The sequence below is a fragment of the Mytilus edulis genome, chromosome 4, assembly GCF_963676685.1.
Source record: "Mytilus edulis chromosome 4, xbMytEdul2.2, whole genome shotgun sequence".
In the NCBI taxonomy this organism is placed as follows: Eukaryota; Metazoa; Mollusca; class Bivalvia; order Mytilida; family Mytilidae; genus Mytilus; species Mytilus edulis.
In genome coordinates this window covers 83294868-83319458 of record NC_092347.1, presented here as the reverse complement: position 1 = coordinate 83319458, position 24591 = coordinate 83294868, and the positions used below count along the sequence as shown (strand labels likewise).

The following is a 24591-nucleotide window of genomic DNA, read 5'->3' as shown; positions in this document are numbered from 1 at the left end:
CTATAACAAGGAACCCCTGACTTTCCAGTTGCAGTGCAACTTTGGAACTAAAAAATGGCTGCCATCACCATGGAAACCGAAAAATAATGGAAAATTCAGTTTTTGGTTTTGATGAATTATTTGGAAATGCTTTAACTTAGAATCATTATATTTTGATACAATGTACGTGCCGGGCATATACTGGTTTTGGATGATTTTGGCAATCATTGGAACTGCTATGTTGCCATGGATACTACACCAAAAATTTCAAAAATATGGAAATGCTCCAAATTTTATAAAACTTCACAGTAATGATGAGCAACATTGGTAGATGTGGAATTTGGTGTTGCAATTTCGAAAATGTCTGCCGTTACCATGGAAACAATGCAAAACAGGTCAAAATGGTCTAAAAACCTTCAAGTGGCATTTACTTTCTTAAAATGGTAGGTCAAATTGATTGAAACTTTGATGGTATGGTCCCTCCCATGTACCAATGTGGTATATGCCATTCAATATTGGGAACGGTCTCTGTTGCCATAGGAACCATCCCAAATGTCAAAAATTTCAAAAATTTCAAAATGCTCCAAAATTGATGAAACTTAATAGGATTGTACACTGACAAGTCTGAATGAGACTTTTGAAGTTGGAATTTCCAAAATGGCCACCGTTGCCATGGAAACTGCGAAATGTCAAATATTTTCAAAATGCTCCAAACTTTATGAAACTTAATATTATTGTTAACTTGCATGTATAGATGAGACTTTTGACTTCGGAATTTTCAAAATGGCTGCCGTTGCCATGGAAACAGCAAAAATGTGAAATTTTCTAAAATGCTCTCAATGTACTGAAAATTTACAGAAAAATGTACTGCGATGCATATATGTGCATTCACTGTTAAACAATTTTGAAATGGTCTGCCGCTTATTGGCCATTGGGGGGAAGGGTGACATCCGCTATTGCTTGCAATGGCAATTCTAGTTATGTCACCCGATCGACAATGTCGGGTGACATATTGCTTTTCCTCTGTTTCTTTTTCTGTATTATTATTATTATTATACTTCCACCTAATTTTGTCCGCCCGCTTTCTCAGAGCCAAAAGTACCAATCCGAATGATGGTGCACTATAACAAGGAACCCTGACTCCCCAGAGTCTGTGCAACTTTGGAACTAAAAAATGGCTGCCATCACCATGGAAACGGAAAAATGGTGAAAAAATATAATTTTGTAGTTCCTTGAATTATTTGAGAATGCTTAAACTTAAAATCTTTAGATTTCAATACAATGTAGGTGCCCACTATATACTGGTTTTGGATGATTTTGGCACATTTTGGAACTGCTATGTTGCCATGGAAACTACAACAAAAATTTCAAAAATATGGAAATGCTCCAATTTTTTTGAAACTTTAGCATAACGATGAGCAACTTTGGTAGATGTGGAATTTGGCCTTGGAATTTCCAAAATGTCTGCCGTTTCCATGGAAACAATGCAAAAAGGTCAAAATGTTCCAAAAACTTTCGGGTTTGGTGAATAACTTTGGTATGCTTGAACTTAAAATCATCAAATTTTTATGCAATATAGTTGTCCACTATATACAGGTTTTGAATGATTTGGATAATCATTGGAACTACTATGTTACCATGGATACAGGAGCAAAAATTTCAGAATGCTTCAAAATTGATGAAACTTGATATGATTGTTAACTGTCAAGTCTAGATATGACTTTTGAAGTTGGAATTTCCAAAATGGCCACGGTTGCCATGGAAACTGCAAAAATGTCAAAAATTCTCAAAATGGTTTTAACTTAATGAAATTTTATATTATTGGTAACTGACAAGTTAAGATGAGACTTTTGACTTTGAAATTTTCAAAATGGCTGCCGTTGCCATGGAAACGGTATAAATGTGAAATACTTTAAAATGCTCTGAATATACTGAAAATTTACAAAAAGATGAATAGCCATGCATATTTGTGCATTTACTGTTAAACAAGTTTAAAATGGCTGCCGCTTAGTGGCAATAGGGGGAAGGGTGACATCCGCTATTGCTTGCAATGGCAATTCTAGTTATTATTATTCTTCCACCTTTTTTTGTCCGACAGGTTTTTTGGAGTGAAATGGAACCAATCTTAATGATAATTCATTATAAGGAGGAACACAAAATTTCGGGTTGCAGTAGGGTCTAAGACCATAAAAAATGGCTGCCGTTTCCATGGAAACGGAACAATTGTGAAAAATTCCAGTTTTTGGTTTTGTGAATAATTTAGAGATGCTTAAACTCAGAATCATCATATTTTATCACAATGTAGGTGCCAGCCATATATTGGTTTTGGATGATATTGGCAATCATTGGAACCACTATGTTGCCATGGAAACTACCCCAAAAATTTCAACAATTTGAAAATGCTCCAAATTTTTTGAAACTTCATAGTAACGATGAGCAACATTGGTAGATGCGTAATTTGGCGTTGGAATTTCCAAAATGTCTGCCGTTACCATGGAAACAGTGCATAAGTGTCAAAATGCTCTAAAAACCTCAGGGTTTGGTGAATAATTTTGGTATGCTTGAACTTGAAATCATCAAATTTTTACACAATATAGTTGTCCACTATATACATGTTTTGAATGATTTTGACAATCATTGGAACCACTCTGTTACCATGGATACAGGATCAAATATTTCAAAAATTTCAAAATGCTTCAAAATTGATCAAACTTAATAGGATTGTTGACTGGCAAGTCTGGATGAGACTTTTGACTTTGGAATTTCCAAAATGGCCACCGTTGCCATGGAAACTGCAAAAAAGTCAAAAATTCTCTAAATGCTTTGAACTTGATGAAACTTGATATTACTGATGACTGGCAAGTAAAGATGAGACTTTTGACTTTGAAATTTTCAAAATGGCTGCCGTTGCCATGGAAACAGCAGAAATGGGAAATTTTTTAAAATGCTCTGAACATACTGAAAATTTACAGAAAGATGTTTTGCCATGCATATATGTGCATTCACTGTTCAACAAGTTTGAAATGGCTGCCGCTTAGTGGCAATTTGGGAAGGGTGACATCCGCTATTGCTTGCAATGGCAATTCTAGTTTTCTTTATTTTTATGTCACCCGATCGACAATGTCGGGTGACATATTGCTTTTCCTCTGTTTCTTTTTCTGTATTATTATTATTATTATACTTCCACCTAATTTTGTCCGCCCGCTTTCTCAGAGCCAAAAGTACCAATCCGAATGATGGTGCACTATAACAAGGAACCCTGACTCCCCAGAGTCTGTGCAACTTTGGAACTAAAAAATGGCTGCCATCACCATGGAAACGGAAAAATGGTGAAAAAATATAATTTTGTAGTTCCTTGAATTATTTGAGAATGCTTAAACTTAAAATCTTTAGATTTCAATACAATGTAGGTGCCCACTATATACTGGTTTTGGATGATTTTGGCACATTTTGGAACTGCTATGTTGCCATGGAAACTACAACAAAAATTTCAAAAATATGGAAATGCTCCAATTTTTTTGAAACTTTAGCATAACGATGAGCAACTTTGGTAGATGTGGAATTTGGCGTTGGAATTTCCAAAATGTCTGCCGTTTCCATGGAAACAATGCAAAAAGGTCAAAATGTTCCAAAAACTTTCGGGTTTGGTGAATAACTTTGGTATGCTTGAACTTAAAATCATCAAATTTTTATGCAATATAGTTGTCCACTATATACAGGTTTTGAATGATTTGGATAATCATTGGAACTACTATGTTACCATGGATACAGGAGCAAAAATTTCAGAATGCTTCAAAATTGATGAAACTTGATATGATTGTTAACTGTCAAGTCTAGATATGACTTTTGAAGTTGGAATTTCCAAAATGGCCACGGTTGCCATGGAAACTGCAAAAATGTCAAAAATTCTCAAAATGGTTTTAACTTAATGAAATTTTATATTATTGGTAACTGACAAGTTAAGATGAGACTTTTGACTTTGAAATTTTCAAAATGGCTGCCGTTGCCATGGAAACGGTATAAATGTGAAATACTTTAAAATGCTCTGAATATACTGAAAATTTACAAAAAGATGAATAGCCATGCATATTTGTGCATTTACTGTTAAACAAGTTTAAAATGGCTGCCGCTTAGTGGCAATAGGGGGAAGGGTGACATCCGCTATTGCTTGCAATGGCAATTCTAGTTATTATTATTTTTCTTCCACACTTTTTTGTCCACTCTGGAACTCTAATATAAATGGACCAAAGACGTTGGTACTATACCATAATGTTAACCACCATGTGAAGATTTGCTTTTTGGGGTTGGCACTTTCAATATGTCCGCCGTTACCATGGAAACGGAACAACTGTAAAAAAATCCACTTTTTGGTTTTGGTGAATAATTTGGAGATGCTTAAACTCAGAATCCTTATATTTTAATACAATGCAGGTGCCAGCCATATATAGGTTTTGGATGATTTTGGCAATCATTGGAACTACTATGTTTCCATGGAAACTGCACCAAAAATTTCCAAAATATGAAAATGCTCCAAATTTTTTGAAACTTCATGGTAACGATGAGCAACATTGGTAGATGTAGAATTTGACGTTGGAATTTCCAAAATGTCTGCTGTTACCATGGAAACAATGCAAAAAGGTCGAAATGCTCTAAAAACTTCAGGGTTTGGTGAATAATTTTGGTATGCTTGAATATAAAATCATCAATTTTTTATACAATGTAGTTGTCCACTTTATACAGGTTTTGAATGATTTTGACAATCATTGGAACTACTATGTTTCCATGGATACATGATCAAATATTTCAAAAATTTCAAAATGCTCCAAAATTGATGAAACTTGATATTATTGTTAACTGGCAAGTAAAGATGAGACTTTTGACTTTGAAATTTTCAAAATGGCTGCCGTTGCCATGGAAACAGCGGAAATGTGAAAATTTTTAAAATGCTCTGAATGTACTGAAAATTTTCAGAAACATGTATTGCCATGCATATATATGTGCGATCACTGTACAACAATTTTCTAAATTGGCTGCCGCTCGCCTGGCAATAGGGGAAGGGTGCCATCCGCTATTGCTTGCAATGGCAAATCTAGTTATGTCACCCGATCGACAATGTCGGGTGACATATTGCTTTTCCTCTGTTTCTTTACTATTATTATTATTATTCTTCCAATGATTTTGTCCGGCAGTTTTCTTGGAGACAATGGAACCAATCTTAATGATAGTTAACTATAATGAGGAACACAAAATTCCGGGTTGCAGTAGGTCATAAGACCATTAAAAATGGCTGCCGTTACCATGGAAACGGAACAAATGTGAAAAATTCAATTTTTGGGTTTTGGTGAATAATTTGGAGATGCTTAAACTCAGAATCATTATATTTTGATACTATGTAGGTGCCCACTATATACTTCTTTTGGATGATTTTTGGCATTCATTGGAACTACTATGTTGCCATGGATACTACACCAAAAATTTCAAAAATATCAAAATGCTCCAAATTTTTTGAAACTTTAGCATAACGATGAGCAACTTTGGTAGATGTGGAATTTGGCGTTGGAATTTCGAAAATGTCTTGTGTTACCATGGAAACGAGGCAAAAATGGTCAAAACGCTTTAAAAACCTTAAAAAGTGGCATTTACTTCCTTAAAATGGTAGGTCAAATCCATTCAAACTCTTATGGTATGTTCCCTCTCATGTACCAATGTGGAATCTGGCATTAGAAATTTGGAATGGTCTGTGTTACCATAGAAACCAGCCAAAATGTCAAAAATTTCAAAAATTTCAAATTGCTCAAAAGGTAATGAAACTTAATATGATTGTTGACTGTCAAGTCTGCATGAGACTTTTGGAGTTGGAATTTCCAAAATGGCCACCGTTGCCAAGGAAACTGCAGAAATGTCAATATTTTCAAAATGCTCCAAACTTAATGAAACTTAATATTATTGTCAACTGCCATGTATAAATGAGACTTTTGACTTTGGAATTTTCAAAATGGCTGCCGTTGCCATGGAAACAGCAGAAATGTGAAACTTTTGACAATGCTCTTATTGTACTGAAAATTTACAGAAAGATATATCGCAATTCATAGATCTGCATTCACTGTTAAGTTGTTTTGAAATGGCTACCGCTTAGTGGCAATGGGGGGAAGGGTGACATCCGCTATTGCTTGCAATGGCAATTCTAGTTATTATTATTTTTCTTCCACCTAATTTTGTCCGCTCGCTTTCTCAGAGCCAAAGGAACCAATCTGAATGATGGTGCACTATAACAAGGAACCCTGACTTTCCTGTTGCTTTTTAATATTGGCATTAAAAAAATGGCTGCCATCACCATGGAAACAGAAAAATGGTGAAAAAATATAATTTTGGAATTAGGTGAATTATTTTAGAATGCTTAACTGTAAAATCTTTAGATTTTAATACAATGTAGGTGCCCACTATATACTGCTTTGGGATGATTTTGGCAATCATTGGAACTGCTATGTTGCCATGGATACTACACCAAAAATTTCAAAAAAATGAAAATGCTCCAAATTTTTGGAAATTCTAGCATAACGATGAGCAACTTTGGTAGATGTGGAATTTGGCGTTGGAATTTCCAAAATGTCTGCCGTTTCCATGGAAACAATGCAAAAAGGTCAAAATGCTCAAAAAACTTCAGGGTTTGGTGAATAACTTTGGTATGCTTGAACTTAAAATCATCAAATTTTTATACAATATAGTTGTCCACTATATACAGATTTTGAATGATTATGACAATCATTGGAACTACTCTGTTACCATGGATACAGGATCAAATATTTCAAAAAATTCAAAATGCTCCAAAATTGATGAAACTTAATATTATTGTTAACTGCCAAGTCTGGATGAGACTTTTGACTTTGAAACTTTCAAAATGGCCACCGTTGCCATGGAAACAGCAAAAATGTGAAATTTTCTAAAATGCTCTGAATGTACTGAAAATTTACAGAAAGATGTATTGCCATGCAAATATGTGCATTCACTGTTAAACGTTTTTGAAATGGCTGCCGCTTAGTGGCAATGGGGGGAAGGGTGACATCCGCTATTGCTTGCAATGGCAATTCTAGTTATTATTATTCTTCCAATTATTTTGTCCGCCACTTTTCTCGGAGCCAATGGAACCAATGTTAATGATAGTTAAGTATAATAGGGAACACAAAATTGCGGGTTGCAGTAGGGTCTAAGACCATAAAAAATGGCTGCAGTTTCCATGGAAACGGAACAATTGTGAAAAATTCCACTTTTTGTTTTTTTGGAATAATTTGGAGATGCTTAAACTCAGAATCATCATATTTTAATACAATGAAGGTGCCACCCATATACTGGTCTTGGATGATTTTGGCAATCATTGGAATTACTATGTTGCCATGGAAACTACACCAAAAATTTCAAAAATATGAAAATGCTCCAAATTTTTTTAAACTTTACCATAACGATGAGCAACTTTGGTAGATGTGGAATTTGGTGTTGGAATTTCCAAAATGTCTGCCGTTTCCATGGAAACAATGCAAAAAGGTCAAAATGCTCCAAAAACTTCCGGGTTTGGTGAATAACTTTGGTATGCTTGAACTTAAAATCATCAAATTTTTACACAATATAGTTATCCACTATATACAGGTTTTGATTGATTTTGACAAGCATTGGAACTACTCTGTTACCATGGATACAGGATCAAATATCTCAAAAATTTCAAAAAGCTCCAAAATTGATGAAACTTAATATGATAGTTGACTGGCAAGTCTGGATGAGACTTTTAACTTTGGAATTTCAAAAATGGCCACCGTTGCCATGGAAACTGCAAAAAAGTCAAAATTTCTCAAAATGCTTTGAACTTTATGAAACTTGATATTATTGTTAACTGCCAAGTACAGATGAGACTTTTCACTTTGATATTTTCAAAATGGCTGCCGTTGCCATGGAAACAGCAGAAATGTGAATTTTTTTAAAATGCTCTGAATGTACTGAAAATTTACAGAAAGATGTATTGCCATAAATATATGTGCATTCACTGTTAAACCATTTTGAAATGGCTGCCGCTTAGTGGCAATAGGGGAAGGGTGACATCCGCTATTGCTTGCAATGGCAATTCTAGTTATTATTATACTTCCACCTAATTTTGTCCGCCCGCTTTCTCAGAGCCAAAAGTACCAATCCGAATGATGGTGCACTATAACAAGGAACCCTGACTCCCTAGAGTCTGTGAAACTTTGGAACTAAAAAATGGCTGCCATCACCATGGAAACGGAAAAATGGTGAAAAAATATAATTTTGGAGTTCCTTGAATTATTTGAGAATGCTTAAGCTTAAAATCTTTAGATTTTAATACAATGTAGGTGCCCACTATATACTGGTTTTGGATGATTTTGGCACATTTTGGAACTGCTATGTTGCCATGGAAACTACACCAAAAATTTCAAAAATATGGAAATGCTCCAATTTTTTTGAAACTTTAGCATAACGATGAGCAACTTTGGTAGATGTGGAATTTGGCGTTGGAATTTCCAAAATGTCTGCCGTTTCCATGGAAACAATGCAAAAAGGTCAAAATGCTCCAAAAACTTCCGGGTTTGGTGAATAACTTTGGTATGCTTGAACTTAAAATCATCAAATTTTTATGCAATATAGTTGTCCACTATATACAGGTTTTGAATGATTTTGATAATCATTGGAACTACTATGTTACCATGGATACAGGAGCAAAAATTTCAGAATGCTTTAAAATTGATGAAACTTGATATGATTGTTAACTGTCAAGTCTAGATATGACTTTTGAAGTTGGAATTTCCAAAATGGCCACGGTTGCCATGGAAACTGCAAAAATGTCAAAAATTCTCAAAATGGTTTTAACTTAATGAAATTTGATATTATTGGTAACTAACAAGTTAAGATGAGACTTTTGACTTTGAAATTTTCAAAATGGCTGCCGTTGCCATGGAAACGGTATTAATGTGAAATACTATAAAATGCTCTGAATATACTGAAAATTTACAAAAAGATGAATAGCCATGCATATTTGTGCATTTACTGTTAAACAAGTTTGAAATGGCTGCCACTTAGTGGCAATAGGGGGAAGGGTGACATCCGCTATTGCTTGCAATGGCAATTCTAGTTATTCTTCCTCTTCCTCTTCTTCTTCCGCGGCTTTAAAAAATGAACTTGTCCGCAGCGTTTCTCCAAAACCGCTTGTCAGATTGACTTAGGATTTCATAAAATGGTAGACTAATATGTCTAGGTGAGCCATCAATCTTTCGTTTGTGCATTGGGGTCTATTAAGGGGTGTTTTGGGGGGTAGAAAGCAGGGAGGGTTTTACTATAGAACCCTATGGGATTTTATTTTCAAAATTTTTTTAAATGAATATAACTTGAAAACTATAAGTGATAGATACATGCAGTCTTCAGAAATGATTATAGGACAATAAAATAAATCACATGAAATATAGGGGGATGCCCTGGGGGGTCATCCCCACCCCCTTCAATTTGAGAATGTGCTATTATCTTGTAAACGGTCCAGATCCCCACCCCTAAACCATATATATTCTTGTAGGGGACAATAAAACAAATCAAATGAAATACAAGGGAAGTCCCTAGGGGGTCACCCCACCCCCTCTTGTTGGAAAACTTGTAAACGGTCCAGATCCCCACCCCTAAACCATATATATTCTTGTAGGGGACAATAAAACAAATCAAATGAAATAAAAGAGAAGTCCCTAGGGGGTCACTCCACCCCCTCTTGTTTGAAAACTTGTAAACGGTCCAGATCCCCACCCCTAAACCATATATATTCTTGTATGGGACAATGAAACAAATCACATGTAAGTAGATGGAAGTTCCTTGGGGTCACCCCCACCCTGTTCAATTTGAGAATGTCCTATTATCCTGTAAACAGTCCAGATCCCCACCCCTAAACCATATATATTCTTGTAGGGGACAATAAAACAAATCAAATGAAATAAATGGGAAGTCCCTAGGGGGTCACCCCACCCCCTCTTGTTTGAAAACTTGTAAACGGTCCAGATCCCCACCCCTAAACCATATATATTCTTGTAGGGGACAATAAAACAAATCAAATGAAATAAAAGGGAAGTCCCTAGGGGGTCACCCCAACCCCTCTTGTTTGAAAACGGTCCAGATCCCCACCCCTAAACCATATATATTCTTGTATGGGACAATAAAACGAATCACATCAAATTAGATGGAAGTTCCTGGGGGTCACCCCCACCCCGTTCAATTTGAGTATGTACTATTATCTTGTAAACGGTCCAGATCCCCACCCCTAAACCATATATTTTCTTGTAGGGGACAATAAAACAAATCAAATGAAATGAAGGTAAAAGTGGGTCACCACCACCCCCTCCTGTTTGAAAACTTGCAAATGGTGGAGATCCCTACTCGTAAGCCATATATATTCTTGTATGGGACAAAAAATCAAATCAAATGAACATGGGACCATATGAATGGGGAGTTATCGGAGCTTTGTTTGGGAGACTTCGTAACAGCATCCTGTTACAATTACTTCTTGTTTTTTATATAGTTCTGTTTTAAAGTTTTCTGCATTTGTCATTTCACTTTGCATGTGGTGTGCCAATTTAAATTTATACATTTCCATTTCAGTACACTTCTTTGTAGCTGCAATGAAAGTTGTAAGTATCCATTTTATAAAATTTGATAAATGAAAGCATTTTTTAGTCATTTCAAATAGTTAATCATATACAATCTCAACAATTTAGTTTTACCTGCATTGTTAACCACTCCACTCTATCATCTGTTCAGCAGTCTTTCTGTCTGAAAATCCGTACATTGTTCGACCCGAAATTGGTTTCTATTCTCTAACTTAAGCTAGCCTCAACCAATTGTTATGAACTTACACTCAATGCTTATTAAATGTACCACAAAACTCATATAAACAAATTAAGGTAGCATCACATTTTCTTGAGTTGTTTCCATTTAAAATGTTATATGCAAGCTTGGGCATCATATGTGCCCCCATGGACATTCCCCATTTCCTATTCAAAATTATGACTATTTTTAGATGTGGCAGACCATGAACATAAGCAATATTGCTTCATCTCTTCATCTCAATGAAATTCAGATCTCCTTCAGGCAGTTTGTGAAAAACAAACAAAGCAGGTTAAACTTGAGAACATTTGGTTTATTTGTGAGATCTTTTGTTGCAATATAAATAATGGGGATTCCAATTGTTATAATTTCAGTGTGATATTTACCTCCATGATAAAGACCTGGCTTACAAGGTGGATGCATTACTGCATAACCAAGATAACTACAAGTTCATGATAGATTTCTTTGCTGAATCTACATACTGGTAAGGTTTAAGTAAGTTGCTATGTGTTCCAAAGTAGAAAGTAGACAGAAAAAGGAAAAGAATAGTGAATTTAAAAGTTTTGAATTAGCTCTCTCAAAACGATTTTGTGAGAAAAATACCAGATATTGGTTCATTGAAGAATATTTACTTGTAATAAAATTGAAAATGGAAATGGGGAATGTGTCAAAGAGACAACAACCCGCCCAAATAAAAAAAACAACAGCAGAGGGTCACCAACAGGTCTTCAATGTAGCGAGAAATTCCCGCACCCGGAGGCGTCCTTCAGCTGGCCCCTAAACAAATATATACTAGTCCAGTGATAATGAACGCCATACTAATTTCCAAATTGTACACAAGAAACTAAAATTAAAATAATACAAGACTAACAAAGGCCAGAGGCTCCTGACTTGGGACAGGCGCAAAAATGCGGCGGGGTTAAACATGTTTGTGAGATCTCAACCCTCCCCCTATACCTCTAGCCAATGTAGTAAAGTAAACGCATAACAATACGCGTAAATCTTGATATGTTAGTTAGCATGAAAACTTTTCCAGATTCAACCCCAGTTTCATTTTACATACATAAATGGATACCTTTCCATAGAGTTAGTTTAAGTTTCAGGTATTTCTCTTTGTGCAACATTTATAAATCAACCAAAGTCGACTCTTTTTACTGATTGTTAGACTTGAAGTTGTTCTATGAACCATTTGTTTTTTTTTATCTGAGGCAGTGTATAATTCATTATTAGGATCTTTCATCAGACTTGGTTGCACTGTAGGTTTTTATTTGGTTTGTAAAATAAGAAAATTAACCATTTGGCCAAGGGAGATAACTCCATCTCAAATTACATCACACTAAAAACTATCAATTGGTTATGTATGTGTATCTTCTGCTTTAAAATATTATTTTGTTTACTAATTATGCCATTTCATAGATCATTCTAATGGCAATGCTACAATCTTACATTAACCCCAAATAAAGTTTCTTAAGAATTGAATTGTCCTGCTCTTCTTACACATTTTAATGAATTAACATTTCATTATTTTTTTTTAAATTTGGAATTTATCAGCCATTGTTTGCCATAAAATAACTCCACAATTTCTCTTCTTTCTACAATCAATTATGAATGTACATCAGTGCCATTTTGACTTGAATTGCCTTAATGATTGCTTATTCAAGTCTATTCAATTAGACATATGTTTTTTTTTATATTTTCAGTAACATATTTTTAACGTTGATTTGCCAATTTGAACATATTGATAAGATAATGGAGCTATATCACAGATTGACACCGAATGTAAGTTATAGTTTAGAGATAAAGTGAGAATATAATATATTTAGAAGTGACAGAAACTTAGTTATCTAAGTAGTTCGTTCATTTGATGTATCACTAGCCTGTCAACAATGAGAGTGTATGTAGTTCTGCCTGTCAACAATGAGAGTGTATGTTGTTCTGCCTGTCAACAATGAGAGTGTATGTAGTTCTGCCTGTCAACAATGAGAGTGTATGTAGTTCTGCCTGTCAACAATGAGAGTGTATGTAGTTCTGCCTGTCAACAATGAGAGTGTATGTAGTTCTGCCTGTCAACAATGAGAGTGTATGTTGTTCTGCCTGTCAACAATGAGAGTGTATGTTGTTCTGCCTGTCAACAATGAGAGTGTATGTTGTTTTGCCTGTCAACAATGAGAGTGTATGTAGTTCTGCCTGTCAACAATGAGAGTGTATGTTGTTCTGCCTGTCAACAATGAGAGTGTATGTAGTTCTGCCTGTCAACAATGAGAGTGTATGTAGTTCTGCAAGTGGCAGGTGTGTTTCATACCATTCTAATTAATTTGACTAGGAAAGTCTTCCTTCCAAGGTCATATTTCTCTGTGCACAATCAGGATTCAGCAACCTAGAAAATTGTCCACCACAATAAAGCAAATAGGGCTGGAGTAAGAGTTGGTCAAACACACACAATTTATAAAAAAATCATACATCTAGGGTTTCAGAAAAAGTAACTAATTTAAATCATTCAGGAAGGAACATAAAATGAAAAGATATTTTAACAGTACAGAATGATTTTATGCAAGCATTGCATTTTTCTTTATGAAATCATTTGCACCAAACATTAACACAAATTTGATAAAAAATACATTTATTGATAAAAATATATAATCCCAAATATAATAAAGTCACAATTCAGGAATTAAAGCAGGTAATTGTTATTGCAATATTTAACTGCAGGCAAATATGGGAGATATTTATTAAAGTGATTGTGAAAATTTTATGCAGGAAAATCAAAGTTTATGTTCTGAATGTAGGTTGTTCATACTCACACCATTTATGCCATAATTTCAACAGCGCAATATTTTCGGAAATTCCATTTCTGTTTGAGATCAATAAGGAGGCACTCAGTAACCAACATGGTACATTTTGTTATAATTTTCTTTAGTATATTTAAACAAATGCCTAGATTTTCTGACTTTTTTCTGTCTGTTTCAGGTATGGTCACCAACTTTCTCTGTTTATTACGATATTCTAGGAGCCATTGATCTATATGATGCCTATCACTATTTACCAGCTCTTTGGTCAGGTAAATTTATATTTATTTCTAATGACCAGCCGTTTGTACATGTTGCGAGATTAAATTTGAAAGACAGGTTTGAATGCAAAAGATTATGATGTGTATTTCTTGAGTTGTATTTAAGAATTGAATGCTTCTTTTTGTAAATTCATTGGGGTGTAAAAGAGTTGACCAAAGTACATTTTGTATGAAGTGTGGAAGTGCTTCATTCTAAAAATGTGTGCACGGTCAATTCTTTTACAACCCTATGAAGTTACAAAAAGAAGCATTCAATTAAGAAATGAATGCTTCTTTTTGTAACTTCATTGGGGTGTAAAAGCATTGACTGAAGTCCATTTTGTATGAAGCGAGGTAGTTTTTGATGAAGTTGAAGTCCAATCAACTTGAAACTTAGTAAAGATGTTCCCTATGATATAATCTTTCTTATTTTACTGCCAAATTAGAGATTTTATTCCATTTTTACGGTCTACTGAACATAGAAAATGATAGTGTGGATGGGGCATCCGTGTACTTGGGACACATTCTTGTTTAATATCAACAGATTGGAATTTTTTTATCTGGTTTGGATATCAAAACTTCCAAAGAAAATGTCGAAATATATTGCTGATATTTATATTTAATTAATTACGACATGTTTCCATAAAATCATCTTTTTTATTACAGATTTTATAGTATTCAGGATAATAACTGGACCAAAACATGCACAACTCATGATTCCATTTTTCCAGTTGGTATCAAAGAAGAAACATCCAGAAGAGGCAAGTCTTGATTTTTTTCTATGTTATGACCAGGCATAGCATATATTTTTCTGGTCAAAAATCACATACTTCAAATTCATAAACTATTACCAGATTTTTATAAACACGAATAATGCAAGTGAATAAAGACTACAATAATAAGAAGTCACATTTTAATATCTGATACTTATATTTGTGTGCAGATTTTTCCTTAAATCACAATACATTTAAGTCCTTTCTTTAAAAATTTCATAATAAATGCACCCAGGAATTTCTAAATTAACAGTACCTGCTAACTAATGGAAGTTAATAGAAGGTTATATACCATTAGTATGGGAGACAACTCTAATTTTTATAATGATGGAAACAATTCTAATTATTATAGTATGGGAGACAACTCTAATTTTGATAATGATGGAAACAATTGTAGGGGTAAATTCAGTAAAAAATCTCCATTGACTTTAATGCTAATCTATGCATTGAATTAAATTTATAGCTGATTTACCTTTAGAAACTAGAAACTTTCATATATCATTCATGAAAGTACAAATGTAGCCCTATATTTTGCAACAATAAAAACATAGGGTCATGCGGCATTTTTGGGCATTCACATGGCCTTGTTTACAAACAATGTAGATTTACACTGAATTCCTATACTGACCCCCATTACTTTTCAACCCAGTAGTAAAAAAAATTAATACATTCAGCATTTTTTTCTTATTTTTTTTCAACTCTAGTTTTGATCCATCTACCAAAAAATATTTATTACAAACATTATCTACCAATCAAATAAGCACATGACTTCAGTTTTACATAGAAAGCTCTCCCCCAAATGGGCGGTCCCTGATGACGTATATTTATTTACTGAATTTACCCCTCTAATTATTATAGTATGGGAGACAAATCTAATTTTGATAAAGATGGAAAAAATTCTAATTATTATAGTATGGGAGATAACTCTAATTGTATAATAATTATTATTGCAAATAACTTAAATATATAAACCAAAAAGAAATGCTTAAATTTTAAAATGAAAATCATGTTAACTGTTTGAAATCAGCATGTTAGATGGTGATCTGCTTAAACATTTATATTTAACAGCTATGGATACAAACATTCATGCATTGTTTTACCAATATTCTGAAAAAAATCAATGATTAGAACCAAGTATTGATACAAGAATTTGTATACAAATTTAAGCATTTTAAAATAATTCCAGTGTTTCTCTGGATAATTAAATAAGAATTATGACCAGATTATTCTCTACTCTATGCATTTTCACTTTTCAGAGTTTGAAAGTAGGAGTTATATTTCATTGATAATTCATTTTTTGTGATATTTTATTTTCAGCTTGAACAAAAGTTTGTTGACACAATCCTATGGGTAATTAACAGATGGGAAGAAAATATTCAGCTGAATGGAACTTTTGTGTATGTATTAGCATAATCACACAATGTGCTGTAAAATCAGAAATCATTGTGATGTTATATTATCGCAAAAAATGTGACAGGGCAATAATCGCAATAATTTAAACTGGCATTTTGAAATTTTTTATTTAAATTAAAAAAAGATTTTCTCCATATCGCAAAAATTAAAATCACATTTTTATCTGAAATGACAAAATCGCATAATATATGCACGCAATAATTTCTGAATTTACAGTTGTTCTAGAATCTTGTGTCCTTCAGTGTTATTTTAAAATGTATCAGATCCTTCAGTATTTATCTATACAGCTTGTTGTTGTTTTTGGGGAAGACGGCTTCAAGCCGTCAATCCCCAATGGGGTTGACCAGAGTGACATTCCCTCACATCATTCATTTTGTTTTTATAGTGTGGAAAACCCCCCAACAAATCTTACTGAGAATGATGAGATGGGGAGACACAAATGAATAAATTGACTTTAAACACTTTTTTACACATTTCCCTTCTGTTTCTCTCGAAATTATCTTATATTGAGCTCTCCTTTACACTATTTATGTTTCTTTTACAATCCGGAAAAATCAGTATGACGAGATATTCTAAATATATCCAACCTACATTATATTTTATAGTGACGTCATTGTTGGAATGCCACACTACGAATAAACAGGGATATCCTTCACTGGTTATTTAAATCATTCTCAAAGATTGTGCACTTATTAAAAAATAGTATTTGTTAAATTTAAACATAATGATATTTGCTGTGGATGATTCAAACATCAACATGCAATAGGCCCTACTTTAATTTGTAGGTCAACAACTTTAAAGTAAACAGGAAGTCCGAGGGGCTACATGAGATCGGGGAGATAAACGATCTTTTCCATTTTTTTCTGTAACACTCTGTTTTGAAAATCTTCCTCCAATTCAGGAGCACCTCAATTTATGAGCTAATTATCCACTAAAATAAACACTTAAAATGTGACATTTAGAATATGATAAGTAGTCTTCCATTAAAACTAAATTTTGTGTACCAACATAATCATTGTTATACATTTTGAAGTTACAAAAAAATTACAAATGTTGCATTTTGTAGTTTAAACCTATTTATTCATGAAATTTTACAAATATTTCAAAATGTAGGATTTGGAAACAAGCTTCACACAGTTTACATCAATCATATTGTTATTTTTATTAGTACCTGTATCCCTGTGATGAGAGATGTAACTGGGAACTTTATCAATGGAAATTTAAAACTGAATAGATTTTTCAGTCCTAACTTTCTTAAGAAAAAAATTAAAAATCTTAAGAGTACTGTCACAAAAAATGGAAAATGGCCCTAGCCTGCAGTTCAGTCATACACTATTAAGATTTCAAAAATAATTGTAGTTGTTGCTAAATTACAGAATTCAACTAGTTGAATTTTAGATAATTAACTATCAACTTCAATTGAATGTTTAGATTTAGAAGAATGATGCAGATGTCTTTCATTGGTCTAAATCCTAAACTAAAGAAACGAAATTACATTAAACAACAATTGATTCCAATAGTGTCAACCTTCCACATGTTCTAGCTGTTCTTTTTTTTCATTCTTTATATGAAGACTATCAAAAGATACCCCCCCAACAAAAAATGAAATAGAAACAAGGGCCGTCTTTCCCCTCAGAGCTATTCAGCTCTTTGATTCATAATACCTTGACAAACAACATTCAATCTTAAGCTGGCTTCAAGCTTTATAGAGAGAGGGGCCATTCCTGTTTTTCTGACACATTTAGTTTTAGTTTTTCTACTGCAATAACAAAGTAATAGAGTTATCCTTTGTTTACAGATTGACATCAGGAGTGTTAGTAGGTGAACTTATCAAAGTTAGTCTCATTGCCAATCAAGTAGAACTAGCTTGGTAAGTAAATCTTCAGTGTTAACGAAAATAGAATATACCACTATTTTTTAAGATAAGTAACTAAATAGATTAAATACTAGTCTAAAGCATGCAAGCAGAAGGAAATTATTTATGTTAAAATTTTACACTTAAAAGTGCTTATTTGACATTATTGTAGTTCATATAATGTGTATGTGTCTGCTATTTATAACATTTGGAGATGTTTCATTTTATTAAAGGATTTTTAACTTAATTAAATTGTAATGAATAAAATTAGATATGGGTTTTATATGTCAATGACTGCAACTCAATAAATCGAAACAAAATGACATCTAAGGGTACATACAGCCTAACCCAATAGACAAATATTTATAAATTCAATATATCAAACTCTAAACTGTAGTGACTTTGAATAAATTCAACAGAGACTGTATTAGATCTGCCATCAAAATGTCTTGTATTTTACAGCTGCTTTATTAACCCACATGCACATAACAGTTTGTTTATTGGTTACTATTAGAAACCAAACTGTTTAACCAATAAACGTTTTGTTTCATAAATTGGTTAATAATATTGAAAGTTGTTTATTCATTAGTTATTGGACACAGACAAGATTGATTTCATGCTTTACCAAAGAGAAACTTAAATTTGGTTTTTTATGCACACACTCAGATAAGCTGCTAGCTTTGCAAAGTCAATCCGCTTGACTGCCACAACTATTTTTTCACCTAGCTGTGAAACAGATCTTTAGATAAACTCAGTGTGTGACACTGAAATTCATAATGTAAATATAAAGTCAGAAATACCGTGTAGCAAATGTCTGCTGAAAATGTTTGAATGTATAGAAGTTTCATTGATCACAATCACAAAGAAATCCATTTAAAAAATTTACATGTTTATTTTCAAGGAATAGATTTTATATTTTTGAGAATGTATAATTTAAAAAGACAAAAAAATTCTTTAAAATAGCTCTTTATAATTATTTTAGGAAGATTTTAATGATGTATACAAAGCACAAAAGAAGGTTTACAGAACAGATTAGGTAAGTTGTAAGATATTTGTGATAGTTTATTGAGTTAAAAGGATAACAAAATTACATGTACTTTTATAATTTATAAAAATATTATAAAACCCAAATTATTAACTTTGAAAATTGAAAGGTCTGGTAACGGCTTATTTTGGCCTAAAACTTGAAGTACACCTGATTTCTGACATTTTTGTCTTCATCAGTAGACCCAAGCAGTTTATGTTAAAGATTGGAGCTGATTTGGTAATTAAAAACGCCTAAATTCAAGTTCAGATATGAAAAATCTATCAAATATACCACAAAATGTCACTTTTCAGATGGTTTTTTGTCGAGCCTGCAACTTTTGTTGCAGAAAGCTCGACATAGGGATAGTGATCCGGCGGCGGCGGCGGCGGCGGTTTTAGCTCACTTCTTAAAAGCTATATATTTTAGAAGGTGGTAGACCTGGATGCTTCATATTTTGTATATAGATGCCTCATGTTACGAAGTTTCCGTCAGTCACATGTCCAATGTCCTTGACCTCATTTTCATGGTTCAGTGACCACTTGAAAAAAAAGTTCAGAATTTTTGTAACGTTGAATTCTCTCTTATTATAAGTAATAGGATAACTATATTTGGTATGTGCGTACCTTGCAGTGTTCTCCCCAGGATTTTTTTAAAGCGCAAAATTCAAGGGCGCGTAACTCTTTTTTTAGAGTGAACTTTTGTGATCTGAAGCAATCAGTCATTTATCCATGACATGCAATATGAATTATAATGCTTTGTGTTATGTGTTTGATAATGCAGAGTATTTAATAATGAATTACAAGAATATATATATATATATATGAAATAAATTGAAGTTATTTATAAGTCAATATAAATATTTATCTCTGTACTCTCTGCTCCTTCTAGGGATAATGTTTCAAGATAGTGTTATTTTGTTGGACAGTCTGTTCCTCAATTTTGTCTTTATACTCTTTAGGGTTAAAAACCCCCTCTCACAATAACTTTTGCTTATACCCCCTTTAACATTTGTAAGCCATGAAAACTCAGTCAGCCACTTGTCATTGAAACCAGAAACATGGTGCTTGCTGTTATCACTTTCTAAAACTTTAGCTAGGTTGGGATTAGGAGAAGCAATGACATGGATCAGTGAACAAGGTTAAGTTTTGGTGGTCAAGTCCATATCTCAGATACTATAAGCAATAGGGCTAGTATATTTGGTGTATGGAAGGACTGGAAGGTGTACATGTCCAACTGGCAGGTGTCATCTGACCTTGACCTCATTTTCATGGTTCAGTGGTTATAGTTAAGTTTTTGTGTTTTGGTCTGTTTTTCTCATACTTTATGCAACAGGTCTACTATATTTGTTGTATGGAATGATTGTAAGGTGTACATGTCTAGCGGGCAGATGTCATCTGACCTTGACCTCATTTTCATGGTTCAGTGGTCAAAGTTAAGTTTTTAAGTTTTGATCTTTTTATCTAATATTATATTCCAAAGGTCAACTATATTTGGTGTATGGAAATATATTATGATCTATATGTCAGTCCCACAGGTTTTATTTGACCATGACCTCAATTGCACGGTTCATTGGACAGTGTTAAGTTTTTGTGTTTTGGTCTATTTTTCTTAAACTATAAGTAATAGGTCAACTATATTTGTTGTATGGAAGCATTGTTAGCTGTACATGTCTGCCTGGCATGGTTCATCTGACCTTGACCTCATTTTCATGGTTCATTGGTCTTTGTTTAACTCTCTTGTTTAATGCTAAGTTTATGTGACAGTTGTAATAATGCTTTATACTTAGGACTATCAACATAATATCAATGATTAGTAAAGAAGGCGAGACATTTCAGTGTGTGCACTCTTGTGTCAAAAAAGTGAGTGGCTTTATTGGTGTCCAGTCTTAACCTTTATGTATGTTATGTATCACCATCAAATACAACATATATTTCAATATTAAGACTGAACACATGTGCGGCCACTTCCATTTTAGACAAAAAACATCTAAAAATAAGCACACATGCTAAATTTGTGAAGATTTTATTAATTTTGCATGAATTAATGATGTTAGTACTTGATGCATGTGCAATGTATTGTAAAAAACAGCCCATATTTATGAAACTAAAGTAATCAACTTTACAATAATTGGCTATAAGTTTACAGTTTTTTTGTTTTTTTTAAATGCTAGACTTTGGAGCCAAAAAGGGGTCTTACCCATTCTACTTCTGTGAGAAAAATTGTAATTTTGGGGGTGTGGACTTCCCATTTCTAACTTGAACACACAGAACTGCTATAAAGTCCTGGAGTTCTGTGAACGACCTAAACTTTCTTGGATATAACTTCTCTGATTGAATAAGCTGCATTAGTGAATACAACTAGTTACAGGCTGTCAGATTTTTGTTCAGTTTAAGATCAGGAAAATCTTAAATGTCTTTAAAGTTTTAAGCTTTTCCCTCAAAATGACCAATTTTAGAGAAAGATACCTCCTAAACAGCTGAACACATCCTGCCCTGTGATCACATATACAGTTGTTTGTAGTAGATTTATTGTCACCAGTAAGCATTGGTAGCAAGGTACTGCTTATATTCATATATTTGCAAAAACAAAACAAAATACTTTTAGGTATTTTCAAAAAACTATTCAGCATGTAAGATTTGGTTGAGGGAAAACAGAATGGCCATTAAATATCATAGAACAAAATAAACAAGATCAGCAGATTTTTTAAAGATTATTTGATTCTTTTTTTAATTTTTAGTGAGGAGTCGGTAACAATGTTATTGGATGAAGTTATTAAAGAAAAAGATGTGGATAAAACATCAGTAAGTAGTATGGTATTAGAAAACAAACTAACTGTCTTTTGAGATGTAAAATGTTATAATATCTAAATGGAGCACTTGATAGAATTCTTGTTTTGAATAACAAGAAACAAAATTTAACTTAAAAACAGATATATCACATCTGAGTACATACTCTATACTTTTTTCCACTAAACCTGATAATCTATATGTTACTAAATATACAATGAATTCATAAAAAAAAAAATTACATGAAAAACTCTTTAACAACATCCAATCAATATGCATGCCTTTTCTAATGGTTTTAGATCTGCTCCTGCAGAATAAATTATGGAGTAGCATTAAGAGTAAAACATTTTAGACATGATTGATTTACACCATCCCAAATATAGAATAACTAACCAAAGACATAATTTTTGAGACGCAACTGAATTTTTTCAAAAGCCTTAAGATTCTGACATTTGGAGTCCCACAGTTGACCGTTTTGTGAACTTTTACAGAATGTATTCTGCTTTTCATTTGACCTATTTTTTTTATATATGACTTTTTATAATGACTACTGTAAACCAACATTTTTAGGTGGATACTATATTTCGCGTTAAGTCCTTTCATGCCAATTTTGCGGCGATTTAATTTCGAGATTTTAAAATTTACTTGATGTAGTTCAATAAGAAAAGATCTAAGTTTCAAAAGTTTGCAACAAATTATTTTTGCATAATTTTTCTTCTTGCGAAAGTCGTGAAAAATAAATCGCTCACGAAAATAGTTGTTTTACAGTATGTAGATGTTCAATTCAATCAATATACTTTGTGTTTTCAGACCTGTTTGAAGTTGATGTCAACTGAGTCTTTTCCAAGCCTTGCCAAATACAAGAAACAGCTGAGAGAATTGGATATGACAGACCTTGAAAGTATGTTTACATAGTTTAATGAAGATAGGATCTTTGCAAGGAAATGTTTTTCTCTTATACCTTCATATATTTGAAATGGCATTGTCTGGTACGGGTTCCATTTAGAAGTTTTTATCTTACAGAATGAAATAGGTACTTTTTTTATAAATAGAATATTGTTAATGGACTACAAAATTTCCCTGACTGCATAATTTTCACAACTGTTCATATACAGGTACATTAAGTTACAGTAAGTGCTAAAAAATATTTAAAACAATTTATACCATAAACATAAATCATTATTAAGGGGAAGTTTCTCATACAGTTCCAATCAGAAAAAGGTTAAAATACAAAAACAAAAAATGAATATAATGTCCATGAATTCCTATATGATCAAACAATGCTCTGTGTAAGTTGTTACTCAATAAATCCTTAGTATGAATTAGTTTTGTTTTTCTGCATTCCTATTTGCTTAAGTTGAAAAAATTCTCAGACATTCATTTATACATTGCAGTACTTTAGACATTGAACTTTTATTTTTTTTATACAATTTACTTTAAAAGTAAATCATTTATGTGATATAAACATTTGAAACATTTGAGTGTCAGAAAAGTTCATGTTAATTAACATGTTTTTTATTTTATTTTTCAGAAGTGGTAACCAGTTGATAAAAGGTCAAATAGAACAACAATTAACTTTGTTTCTAGAACTGTGATCATTTTTGAAGGTCATTTTAATACAGTAATGTCAAATACATGTTTTAGTTTTCTGTGATTGAAAGAAGACAATAATAAAGTTTTACGGTGATATTTTGTCTTCTGCATCATTGATATTCTTCTTACGTCAATCTTCATGCAACAGTATTCACACACTTTTGATTTTTGTTCAGATGAAAGAAAAAACTATCTTAAGTTTTGTTTAATTTTTGTGGCATGGCTTTGAACCAACATAAAAATATAGAATCCTTCATACACTGTAAACTCAGAAATTTTTACGGTGCTGTTATTGTGGCAACAGGATAGGCTGTGCAAAAAATTGCATGTTCAAGTTTGTAGACTATTATTTTCTCTGCACCATTGCATGAATAAATTTATCCCACATTATTTCTTATTTTTTATGCCCCACCTACGATAGTAGAGGGGCATTATGTTTTCTGGTCTGTGCGTCCGTTCGTTTGTTCGTTCGTCCGTCCGTCTGTCCCGCTTCAGGTTAAAGTTTTTGGTCAAGGTAGTTTTTGATGAAGTTGAAGTCCAATCAACTTGAAACTTAGTACACATGTTCCTTATGATATGATCTTTCTAATTTTAAAGCCAAATTAAACTTTTGACCCCAATTTCACGGTCCACTGAACATAGAAAATGATAGTGCGAAGTTCAGGTTAAAGTTTTTGGTCAAGGTAGTTTTTGATGAAGTTGAAGTCCAATCAACTTGAAACTTAGTACACATGTTCCCTATGATATTATCTTTCTAATTTCAATACCTAATTATATTTTTTATCCAATTTCACGGTCCATTGAACATGGAAAATGATAGTGGGAGTGGGGCATCTGTGTACTTTGGACACATTCTTGTTTGATATGGCAATAATAAATGCAAATAAAAAATTTACAGAATTTAAAACAATTCTTGAAAAAATTGATTTCCCATACACATGCCTTTGTTCAAATATTCATCTATACAGAGGACAGTTTTGTAACGAACAAGGAGCATGTATGAGTTTATTTGGCCAGCTTTATTGCTATAAAATTAAAAAATAATACAGTATTTAGATGGTAACAGTTATATCTCTTAGTAAGAAATAAATTGGTCAAGCAGGATGGAATAATAGTCTGAAACGTATGAATACAGATAATACAAGTTAGCCTCATGCTATTGATTATGGACATCAAAGATCCAGAGTGTAGATTACTTACCTGCAACCAATGCTTTTAGATATGTTACAGTCCATACTGATGATAAAATGGTGTTCAGT

The 24591-nt window shown here is 33.0% G+C and overlaps 1 protein-coding gene across 3 annotated transcripts in view; it reads left to right on the top strand.

Annotated features, from left to right (window-relative positions):
- LOC139520772 (small ribosomal subunit protein mS39-like) overlaps positions 1 to 23428 on the top strand; it is a 64824-nt gene extending 41396 nt beyond the window's left edge. For 2 of the 3 annotated variants that reach the window (XM_071313704.1, XM_071313703.1), the window contains exons 15-25: positions 10615 to 10643; positions 11214 to 11323; positions 12540 to 12618; positions 13807 to 13897; positions 14552 to 14646; positions 15976 to 16055; positions 17870 to 17941; positions 18909 to 18962; positions 21691 to 21754; positions 22550 to 22640; positions 23271 to 23428. In XM_071313704.1, the coding sequence (XP_071169805.1) occupies positions 10615 to 10643; positions 11214 to 11323; positions 12540 to 12618; positions 13807 to 13897; positions 14552 to 14646; positions 15976 to 16055; positions 17870 to 17941; positions 18909 to 18962; positions 21691 to 21754; positions 22550 to 22640; positions 23271 to 23287 (782 nt within the window). In that variant the 3' untranslated portion in view covers positions 23288 to 23428. Of the gene's footprint in view, positions 1 to 10614; positions 10644 to 11213; positions 11324 to 12539; positions 12619 to 13806; positions 13898 to 14551; positions 14647 to 15975; positions 16056 to 17869; positions 17946 to 18908; positions 18963 to 21690; positions 21755 to 22549; positions 22641 to 23270 lie in introns of those variants that run through there. The other variant, XR_011663956.1, reaches the window with a different exon arrangement.
- The last annotated feature ends 1163 nt before the right edge of the window (positions 23429 to 24591 follow it).